This window comes from Lissotriton helveticus, chromosome 7, assembly GCF_964261635.1.
Source record: "Lissotriton helveticus chromosome 7, aLisHel1.1, whole genome shotgun sequence".
Classification (NCBI taxonomy): Eukaryota; Metazoa; Chordata; class Amphibia; order Caudata; family Salamandridae; genus Lissotriton; species Lissotriton helveticus.
In genome coordinates, this window is record NC_136068.1 from 1,075,890,391 (window position 1) to 1,075,902,638 (window position 12,248).

General features: G+C 44.4%; 1 protein-coding gene across 7 annotated transcripts in view; it reads left to right on the forward strand.

Moving 5' to 3' along the window:
* Positions 1-12,248, forward strand: part of CARD14 (caspase recruitment domain family member 14) — a 630,897-nt gene that overhangs the window by 558,068 nt on the left and 60,581 nt on the right. For all 7 annotated transcript variants that reach the window (XM_078654066.1, XM_078654065.1, XM_078654070.1 and 4 more), the window contains 2 exons: positions 7,995-8,117; positions 11,757-11,893. In XM_078654066.1, the coding sequence (XP_078510192.1) occupies positions 7,995-8,117; positions 11,757-11,893 (260 nt within the window). The remainder of the gene's footprint in view (positions 1-7,994; positions 8,118-11,756; positions 11,894-12,248) is intronic.

A 12,248-nucleotide genomic window follows, 5' to 3' on the forward strand; every position in this document is an offset into this window, starting at 1 on the left:
CCTGAAACAAGTGCGTTTTTAGGGCTTTCCTAAAGCACAGATGGTTGGTATTGTGTCTTAGGTCGGTTGGAAGTTTATTCCACAGGGTCGGAGAGGTTTAAGATCTTGTGAATAGTGGGGCAAAGTATGTTATTCAAGGTAACAGTTAACTTAGCTGGTAACAGATCAAGGGGGGAACCTGTTCTCATACTATTTATTAGTGCCCAAATATCACTATTACTGGCTTCTGGAAAGGTGAGTAGGGTGTCTCTTTGTGTGTCAGAGTGGGTCATACTGGGAGGCTCCAGGTCCCTGTGACATTGAGCAATAGTGATTTTTTTATAGATTGTCTCAATTTTATCCTCAAAGAATTGAGAGATGTTATTGCACAGGGTTTGTGAAAATTCATCTGGACTTTCACATGCAATTGGTTTGGTGAAAGTCTGCAGGATTTTATAATGCTCTCTGGTGGAGTTGCCGGCTTCGGCTAGCTGTGCAATGATACTGTTCTTTCTTGCTTGCTTAATATTTTTATAATAAGCAGACATGGCTTTTTGGTAGTTGGTCTTATTTTCACTAGTATGGGTTTTCCTCCAGAGTTTTTCCAGCTTCCTACACCCTTGTTTTTCTAATTTTAAGGATTCTGTATACCATACCTCTCTCTTGGCCACAGAGGGTTGTTTAATTGTTTTTTGAGGGGCCAGATGATTGATCATGTCTAATAGAGTGCTGTTAAATTTGGACAGGGCTGACTCAGCGTCATCAGAATTCAATATTACCGGCTCCTTCCAGACTTCTTCCACTGTTTCTAAGGTGATCTTATGCCAGGACCTTCGCTTGATGGTCGGGGCAGTAGGAGGTTTATTTGATTTATTTAAGCCCATGAAGGTAAATTCAAGCATACTATGGTCTAACCAATTAACTACTTTGGGGGGATGACAATATATAGTAGAGCAGTTTGAAAAAATTAAATCCAGTGTATGGCCACCTCTATGAGTGGGTCCACTATTCTGTAGAGCAAATCCCAGTAAGGCAAGATCAGACATTAAGGTCTTTGTTTCTGGGTGGTCTAAATTGTCCGCATGAAAGTTAAAATCACCTAATAGAATAAACTTTTCTTTAGCTTTCATATGCTGTGCAAATAATTTCAGTCAGGGCTAAAGTAAAGCCAGCATTGGGTCCAGGGGGGCGATAAACTAAGGCTCCCTTCCAGTGCTCCTTAGGTCCTACCATAATATATATATACTATAGTGCTTGTCTATTGGGACCAAATGAGGTTAATAGAAGATGAAGCCCTCCCTGGCTGCGTCGACTCCTTTCACAGTCCCTGTGCCTCAAATTCTCCCATTGTCTGTCTGTGTACCCAATCCATCACTATATATCCCCTCAGGATCAAATATAGCCCTTTCCCCTAATTCTTTATTTATATACCCAAATGTCATTTCATATGCGTTAAATTTGTCCAGTACTCTATGGGCTCCGAGCTCCTCATGCTCCCTCTTCACACTCAAATCAATATAATCCATGCATTTCAACTTCTCTTAGTGAGCCCCAAGCTCCATGCACTACCTTTCCATTTGCCTCACGCCTGCTCAGGTGGGCAAGAAGAAGCAGTGAATGAACTATGTTACGTGTAGAGTGGAAGAAGGTTTTCTGCTTATCGTAGCCCACTCCAGATGGCAAAAAGTATTGGACGCCAGTCGTCCTACTTCCCCCTATGCAGGACAGCATCATAGAAGCCATACTACTCGCTCCACCACAGGAGGGAAGAAGTGAAAGTCTTCCCACTCTCATCAGTCCTCAAGAACGTATTAGAAGCCACACACTCTATCACACTAAAAAGACAGTAGAGTATGTGATACCCTCTCCATAGCACCCTACAGCCACAAAAGCCAGCTTGTATAGGTGCCTTCAACTGGATACAGTAGTGGTTCCCAAACTGTGCGCCGTGGCTCCCTGGGGAGCCATCAAACCTAGCCAGGGGAGCTGTGCACCAAGCACTTTAATGCATTTAAAGTTGAAGGGTCTGTTGGCTTCAGTTAAACTGATTAGACTTAAATGCATGATGATGATGATTTGTAAGTGACATGAATTAAGCTGTAGAAGTTGTGCTTAATTGATGGCATGTTGAGGGACATGACCTCCTTATTTCACTGGATCCCAATGTTCCAACACTCCCAAAGTAAGCGGAGGATGCCTAATTAATTTTGTTAGACTAGTTAATAGTTTCTTTTTTTTCCAAATGCATTTTACACCAATGCAAGTTATTAGAAGAGTACAGTTATCATGTCTATTAAACACAAATAAGTATTATTAGTATTGACATTTGTACTTGGTGCTTCCAGTACCCATTTCTTTCAGCACACAATCAATCAATCAGGGGATTATAAAGCGCGCTACTCACCCGTGAGGGTCTCAAGGCGCTGGTGGGGCAGGAGGGGGGGAGGGACCGAGGGTGCAGATCCGGATCAGTCAAAGAGCCAGGTCTTGAGGCGCTTCCTGAAGGTGTGCAGAGTAGGGGAGCGTCTGATGTTGACTAGGAGCTCGTACCATAGTTCATATATGGCATAATGCCAACATTTGGAAGCAAGAGGGACGTTAAAAAAATAAAATAAGAGGAATTTATTTTACTTGCATTGATTTGGAGGCAATATTAGTGAGGAGACAGCAAAAATAAAGCTGTATGTGATTTCAAAAATCATGAGTCACCCTAGTGATACAGGTGTGTTGGCGCGTATGACATGGGTAGAAATGGAAGTGCATACATATATTCTTCAAGTGCAGAAAAACTTTGGAAATGGGGCCTACATGCATATGGGTGCTATCGAGCATTGTAAGTGGGATACAAAAGTTTGAGAGGGTACTCTAAAAAAGCCATGGGCAAAGAAGTGTAACTAGGAATATTGTATTAGATGTGCTGCTTATATGATTATAATAACTTCATCCCAATTATTTTCAGGGTGAAAAATGCAAGTATTCAGAGGCCAGGCTTACACCCTCTGCCCCCCCCATACCCTCCCCCCTCCCTCCACTGTCCAAAGAAAGTAACAGTATTGAGCCACGGACAATGGCCAATAGGTCAAGGGAGCCACAGGTCGAAAAAGTTTGGGAAGCACTGAGATACAGGGAATACTGAATTGTCCTATGTGTTGTACCAGTTGCAAGCCCAATCTCTCACTCAACATTTGTGCCTATTGCAACATTGGTGTTCTTTTTATGCAACAATGTCTACACAAGACAACTTCAGCAAATATACCATTAGGGAATGTGAGGCCTCTTCCATAGCATACATCAGTAGAAGTACATTGAAGAAAAATGTTGGAAGATTAACCTCAACACTAACCAAATGAGGGAAATGTTAAGTATATATACCATTTTGGCTCATGAGTCTTAAACAAATTTACAAGCACCTGGACACCTAGCTAGCCACTTGCCAGTGGCATTCAGTTCCAGCTTGTTCCAGCCTGATCCGGCTGCCACCTTTTGACCAAGTGACACCACCGCTGCCCGGGTGTTCCCGGCCAGGTTTTTCCTGCTCACCATTTTTCCTGCCAACAGAAGCCCCGTTCACCCCAGGACCCACCTAATGCAGGCTGCAGCATGACCACATCAGTAGGCACCTGGACATCTAGCTTGCCACCTGCCAGTGGCCTCCTTGTTCCATCCTAATCCAGCTTCCACCTTTCGGCTAAGTGACCCCACTGCTGTCTGTGTTTTCTCGTCTGGGGTTTTCCAACTCACCATTCTTCCAGTGAACAGAAGCCCCGCCCACCAGATCATCTTTTTAATTCATTCACAGCACCACTGCGCCAAAGCAAAACCCACCTGCTCCCTTTTGCACCCAGCGCCTAGAACCCTGGCCTCAAGACTATCCAACGCAACACCACAATCACAGCTACCACTGAAGATAACGAATGCTGCCACTACTCTTCCGCTGTCCTCTGTGGCTCAATAACATACATTGGCAAACACACTGCTGCTGTGCATCCTCCAGCACCATAGTAGGACCTCTCTCCTGCACCCATTGCAATTTCACCCTAAACACCTCAGACACCGACACCACTACCTCCAAACAACCGATCCATGCCACCTCCCCGCACCAACTCACCGTCATGCTCCTCAACATCCAACCCCTTGGGAGACACTCCACCAAAATGTGGGACCTCCTCAACGGCAACACACCGACCTTCTCTTCCTGACTGAAACATGGCTTAACCCAGCCTCCAACCCGGATTTCACTGCAGCTCTCCCGCCTGCATACAAAATCATACACCAGGACAGACCCCACAAACCAGGTGAAGGGTTTGCGATCATCCACAAAACACAATTGACTGCACCACTTCCATGGACATTGACACCAACCTCATGGAACACCTCCACTTCAAAATACAAACGAGCTGCAACGCCACCCTTATGGTAACCCTCGCCTACCACCCCCCGGGCCACAGAGCGGAATTCTGCAACAACATTGCAGACTTCATTGCTCCCCTCTCCATCAGATCAACCAACTACATCCTCCTCTGGGACCTCGATTTCCACCTAGAAGACACCACAGACCCTAACTCCATGACCTTCCTTGACAGCCTCAGCAACCTTGAAGTCACCCAGCTGGTCTAAGGACCAACCCACATAGCAGGCCACATCTTTGACCCTATTTTCTCCTCCAACAACAGGATCACCACCACCCACATGGCCCCACTCACATGGTCTGACCACCACATCATACATTTCAAGATACCTTCCCACCAAGCCACCCCACCAGAAAAACCCAAAGCACCATTAAGACACTGGGGCAAAATATCAGGAAAAAACTGGACCCTATAGGAACATCCCACCCAACCACACTGAGAACATGGATGTCAAGAACAAGGTCTTCAATAAATGGCTTGCAGACTCCACCAACTGCACCGCTTCCACTAGAAACAGGACACACAAAAACAACAAACGACCCAGCAGGTACACAAATGACCTCAGGGAATCAAGGAGCCACTGCAAACAACTAGAGAGAAAATGGAGACTCAACAAGAACACCACCGTAATATCCACATACAAAGCTGCCCTCAACCTCTACTTCCAACTATAAGACACAAAAAAGGCCTTAACTCTCAGACTCAAAGCCAGCTCCAACAATGGCAAAGAACTCTTCACCATGGTCAAGGAGTTTTCCAATCCTGCGTCTCCCAACATCATCATCCCATCTCAAGTATACTGCAACAACCTCTTAAACTTCTTAGTACAGAAGGCTGCCAAGATCTACCCACAGAATACCGATATGAACTCCCGCGAGTAGCCAAACACCACCTTCATCGGCAAGCAGCAGCTACGCAACTGGAAGTCCCTCTATAACAAAGAAACCAGCGCCCTGATGAATTCCATCTACTCAGGACCCCCTCAGACCCATGCCCCCACCTAAAATACATCCTTGGAAGAACAATCATCTCCCCCACACTCACCGCTGTCCTCTACACCTCCTTAACCACAGCCACATTCCTGTCTTGCTCGAAAAATTCAAAAGTCAACGCCCTATTGAAGAAACCAACAGCAGACCCCCACACCTTCAGCAGCTACAAACCCATCTCACTCCTGCCTTTTTCAGCTAAACTCATTGAGAAAGCCATCAATACCCAACTCGCAGACCACCTAGAACTTCATCAACTCCTATACAGCTCTTGATATATGCTGAGGAACTACCTGCTGTCTCTAAACCCTCGAATATATGGGAACCGCTGTCTGAGTACCTGCATGAAAATCCAGATCTGACAAAAACGACTTCTGTTACCATGTACTGACTCTGCATCTTAATGTCTGATATTCTCGCATGCTGAGATCTACCTATACTGTATGTGTCTTGGACGCACCTGTAATGCTGTGCTAATTTTGTGCTTTGCATTTTAGATCCACCTCTGTAATTTTAAGATTTACATACTGCATGCTTGTGACTGATGTACAATCTTTTCTTCTTCACTTTATGGAATAAAACTGATAAATAAAATAAAAAATAAAAAATAAAAAACTCCTATACAGCTCTCAATCAGTCTTTCACACCAACCACAGCACAGAGACCACCCTCATTGCAGCCACCAATGACATCAGAAGCATCCTATGACCAATGAGAAACAGCTGCAATCATCCTCCTCGACCTCTCTGCAGCTTTCGATACAGTCTCCCACAAGTCACTCATCAGAAAGCTTCAGTATGTGGGTATGTGTGGACCAGCCCTCAAATGAATATCCTACTTGCTCAAGGACACAACTTGAGATAGACTTCCCCCTTATGCCTCAGAACCCAAGAGACAAATCTGCAGAGTCCCTCAATGATCGTCGCTCAGCCTAACACTCTTCACCGTCTACATTACACCCCTCGTGGACATCATCAGAGCCCACAGCATCAACATAGTATGCTAAGCCGACGACGCACAGCTCATTCCCTCCCTTAGCAATTCAACCAGGAAAGCCAAACAAACTTTGCCAACTGCATGAGCAACGTCGCTGCTTGAATGAAGAACAACAGCCTCTAGTTTAACGCCGAAAAAAACAAAGTCCTAATCTTTGGCAACAATCACTCCCCCTGGGACACCTCTTGGTGGCCGTCTGAACTTAGTCCCCCACCCTCCACTGCAGACCATGCCAAGAATGTTGGGATCATCCTGGACACCAACCTCTCCATGAATAGACAGATCAACGCATCTACTTATCATGCTTACACATCCTGCAAATGCTATGCAAGATTTTCAAGTGGATCCCACTGAACACCAGACAAATTGTCACCCAGGTTCTTATCAAAAGTAGTCTTGATTACGGAAACACCTTCTATGTCAGAATTCCAGGCCATGTCCTATGCCAACTCCAAACCACCCAGAAAGCTGCCGCCAGACTCATCCTGAACATTCCGCAAAATAACCACATCTCCCCACACCTCAACAATCTCCACTGGCTCCCAGTCCAGGAAAGATGTAAGTTTAAACTATTCACCCATGCTTACAAAGCTCTCCCCAACACCGGTACAGCTTATCTCAACCATCATCTCAACTTCTACCAACCTGAGACACCTTCGACATGCATGCCAGGCAAGATCACACCTCCCTTTCGTCAAGAAGACCAGAAGCTGAGAAAGCTTCTTTTCATACCTTGTAGCCAAGACCGAAACAACCTCCCGAAACACCTCAGAACCTTTCCCTCCCTCTCCCTCATCGACATCTGAAGGCACCTCAAGTCATGGCTCTTCCAGATGAAACATGCGTGATCTACTCCTCCCTCTCCAGGCCTGCCCTACTCAGCACCTGGATACCCCCACTAGTGATTAGCCACACTCTACAAATTTACATAATATAACAAGCATTAGAATACTGTGAGACAATTTGGTCATTTTCCATTGGTTAAAGATGTTATTATTGCTGATACAGTGAACACAACAACTAAAATCAGGGCAAAAAATAGATTGTGCTGCACTTATTCAACAAAAAAATTGCAAATGAAAAGGATATTGGGCACCTTATGGAGGCTAATTAGTCTCTGAAGCAATAGGAAGCATATTGGAACTCTAAGAGGGTGAGAGGGTTGTAGCTGAGTCACTGACGTGACAGGCAATGCCTAAACTGACTGCCCATGGTTCAGCTTTATGAGTCTTTCGGACGTTCTAGGCTTCCAAGTAGGTCAATTTGCCTAGGATGAACCACAACATTCCTCCAAGGCTTAAATATAGTCTTGAAGCCAATCCTCATTCCAACCTTAAAATGACTGAAGAAGTGCAACTGCTAGAAAGTAAAAGGTTTGTTGGTTCTTTAGTCTCAGAAACAGAGGCACACCTAAGTATGTTTTTTTTTTATTATTGTGAATATTTCTGAATGGAAATTTGATTAGCCATAAGACTGTGAAGATGCCAAAAATGTAAGTATCACCTGGAAATTCAGACAGGGTTGGCAAGTCTGGAATTGTATAGATTGTGTGATTGCCGGCTGAGTTAGTGGTATGGAACAATGAGCCAACTCTTCAATGTCAAGTGTGTTCCTTACACAGGTACCTGATGGAACCAGCCTGGATCAAGCGGAGGGTGCACTACCACAGAAACCCAAGCTCATCAGGATGCATGCCATTTACCCGCGGAGCACCAGCGACAGCAGCTCACTAAGCTTTGGAGAGGTTTGAAAAGACCTGCTTCTGCATTCTTCCACCCATATATATGCAGCATAACACACTGAACCTCCAGCTTTCTGAAGAGTCCATGACCCTTAACAAACTCAGCTTCATACAAGGTTCTTTCTTATTGCACTAGGTGCACCTCTCACACAATCCAGTAGAAACAGGGCTGGTTCTACCTGTGTTGTCATCCACCCTCAAAGAAGATGCACATACATTAATGGTTTTGAAGAATCAAGTGAAGATATCTGCCTTTTAGCACCCTTGAGGCCCATTTGTATTTATGTTTGAGCTTGTTGTAGCAATATGATGTTTTTGTTTGGGCCTCCCTCATGATCGAACACATAGGCTACCCAGGGGGTGACCGCTGCCCTCTATGAATGCCCATTATACATCTGGCAAGCCACCACTTAGCTAGTGGTGCCACAACTGGCATCTCAAGGTCAATGACTGGAAGGGCTGCTCCTTGATTTAACCTGTAGTCTTCCCGGTACTGCTACTGACCCTAAATGTTGTAGAAATGGAAGCAACCGGTCTATTGCCTTCTTAAACGTGTTACTGTTTGTTTAAAACCCTGTATATTGGGCACCCATACCACAATTACTGTTCAAATGGATGATAATACCTGGAGCGAGAAATATATTCTGCTACACGTACATTGAGTACTACATTTTCACTCAAATGTTGTCTGAAATCTGTTTTTTAAACTCAATCTGTTTCAAAACAATACTACATTTTGCTGGGTGAATGAGAGGGTGCAAGGACAGGGCATGTCCTGCTAAGTGTTTAGAACATCAAAATTTACAAATGGGGAAACCCTATATTCCTGGAAACCTGGGTATCAATTTTATCAAGAAACATTGGTTCCCTTGAAGGAAGCCATAAGCCTTTGTTCACAAGACGAATAAAATTAGGATATACAGTGACAATTTCTGTTTCAGGTTTAATTGCGATGACAATATGCACCGATCTCGAAGTACCGATATCTTAATAGTTATATAGCAGGTGCTCGAGTGGATGACGAAATGAATCGTGACATAAGTGACTATTAGTTTGCTTCAAGTGATTCAAAAACAACAAGTGAACGACAATGTAGACATGACAGGCTTTTGCTTTAACATAAAAGACTCGGGTCTAGAGTACAATTTGAGGGGATGGCGCTAGATGTAAATCTGCTTGTTGCAATTCTTACTCCTCGGTCAGCAATTGGGCACCTGTGGTTCTAGAATGCGGGTGACTGAACCCTCCCCATGAATGTATGTCTACTTTAAAGTATGCTCTAAAGCCCACAACACAGGCCTGTTCTGCTGCAAAATGGAAAAGGTTTGTTCACCACAGTATTACCAAGAACCTGCACCCTGTAAAGCCTACTGTCTTTATTATCAGTCACCTCTCACATTTGCAAAAAGCAGGCCTCACTTACAATGCCATTCGCTTACACTTAGCTGCAGTTGCAGCCTATATGCAGAATGAGGAAAACTCGTCCCTCTCTAGAAATCTGGTGATTTGGGGGTAAAGGACTTCATGGAAGGTCTCAAGAGGGTTGAATCCTGTAAAGTCCTTACCGCTCCCCAGTGAAATCTCAGTGTAGTTTCCACGAGTCTCACGGCACCACCATTTGAAGCTTTGCATTCATGTCCCCTCCAGCTCAACATCTGGAAGGTGGTCTTCCTGGCTGCCTTTACCTCTCTCAGATGCATTAGAGACCTGTAAGTACTCACTCTGCAAGAACCCTTTATACGGGTCCTCAAGGACAGGGCTGTCCTAAGGACCTAGCCTAAGGTCCTCTCTAAGGTGGTGCCAGCCTTCCACTTTAACAAAACTATAGAGCTCCTAATCTTCTTTCTAATGATGTCTCATCATGTAGACAGCACTGCAGGCATTAGATGTCAAAAGAACCCTTGTGTATTACAGTGGCAGGACATCTCGTTTCCAAGGCAGGCAGAGCTAGGTGGATAGTTTAATGTATCCAAACATGCTACAACAAAACAGACAAAGTCCTACCTGTTCCACCCAGTGCACATGCCACCCTTAAGAAAGGAGCGGCCTTGGCTTTTCTAGGTAACATCCCACTAATGCATATTTGTAAGCTAGCCACTTGGTGAACACCACTCACCTTTACCAAGCATTAGTGTCTAGATATCTTAGCCAGTCAACTATTCCTGGCGGGCTAAACAGTGTTGACCTTATTTCAGGCATCTGCATCATCCATACATTAGCCACATCTTCCGGAGAGCATTGCTTTACACTCTGTTAAGCATGTGTATATACAGCCACATGCTATGAATAGAAAATGCTTCTTGCCCTGTAAGCATCTGTTGTAGCATGTGGAGTTGTACATTCGAGTGTTTGCCCTCCTCCCGAAACCTTTGTCTTTTGCAGATTGCTTATTTACTATGTATTCACCGCACATTCTGCTTCATGCACCTTAGCTGCAGCCATACTCCATAAATACTAACACCCACTCTGTGAAAACAATCTAGCATGAATTAGCTGGCCATGCGCAGTGTACACCAAGAGAAGTCACACCAGAACTAACCACTCGAGACTTCTTTAAAGAAAAACAACTTGCAGATTTCCAAGCCCAAAATTAGATGGGAGAAGTATGCTAAGCATGTGCATCTATAGCCACATATGCTACGTACATAGGGTTTCATGTGCAAAACCGGGGAGAGTGGGTAAGTATTTGTGAAAGGAGCAGCAACTCTGAGCAAACAGAAACAATGACTAGCATTGTTACCACGCAGGCCGGAATCACGCGTGGCTTGACAACTTAGTCAATACCACAAATGTGTCATTACCACGAGTTCCCTTATAACACAAATCATTGCAACGACTTGCTTTAGGGAAGCGCTGGACTTTGAATAGTTTAAAGTACTATTCCAACTCCAGTTGGTGTATCAGTAAAGAAGGTGTTGGACTTAAAATCCAACACCAGTCCAACACCGCAATCCCTAAAGCAAGTCATTGTAATGACTTGCGAGGCAGTGGAACTCGTGGTAACGTTGCAGTTGTGGTACTGACTGCGTTGTAAAGGCACTACGTTGTAATGCCTGTGTTGTAATAGATGTTTCTCAGAAACAATGTGTGTGTCTGCTTGTGAAGGGTGAGATTCAGGGCAAGTGCCAATAACCTTGCCATAATGCTGTATGGCTTTAATAGTTGTTAATTACCCTTTGCCCTCATTATTCATCTTCCTTTTTTGCTTAAACCTATAATTGAACTATAGAAACTGACAGCTATTGATGCCTTAGCAGAGGCAATAATTCTTATTTAATTCTTAATTTGCACATTTAGTGGGGTGGAGTGGGCAGACAATCAGGTTGCTCTCAATGCATTCCAAAATACTGTCACTCCTCTGCAAATCCACACTTCTATTTCTCCAACCTCTATTGACTGACCCCATCCAAGCTCCAGTGCTAATCGTGTTCTTCAGGTAACCAATAGTGAACCATTTCATTCTTCTCTGGGCTCTCATTCCTGAACCACTTTATTCCTCTGACACCATCAAAAATCTCTGAGTTTCTCCGCTTGACCACCCTTCTAAACTCCCTTGTCTGTGGCCCTCCAACAATAGATTGTTATGGTGCTGCTTTACCATTTCAGGGGTGGTAACTTGCTCTCTTGCTCTATTCATGGCAGTCGTGGCAAGACCTGAGTCACCGCACCAGCAGTGACCTGGAGGAGAGTTACCAGGCCTCTTCAGCAACCCCGCCTCGCAAGAACTCAATCACCAGCCAAGGCCAGGAGAACTATCTGGGAACCTCCCTGTCCATCAGGTAAACATATTTTGGATTTTCTCTTGTTCTGAATAATAATGAGGGCTCTCTGAGATTGTAGAGACAACGTGGATTCTCAGCGTGAGTGCGTGAGTTTGTATGTGAGAGATTCATTGTGTCTGTAGTTATAGTTGACCATAGGGGTTCTCTCTTGTTTGGGATTTATACAGTCTATTATTGTGGGGGAAAATGAAGGGTTCTCATTGATTGTGGGTGACTTTGAGGTTCTCTATATTTGTGAATGCCAGTGGCTGCTTTTTATGTTTAGGGTGGAACGAGGTGTGTTCTGTGTTAGTTAGTGATAAACAGGGTTTGCTCTGCCTCTATTTAACACTAGTGATTCTTTGTGATTGTG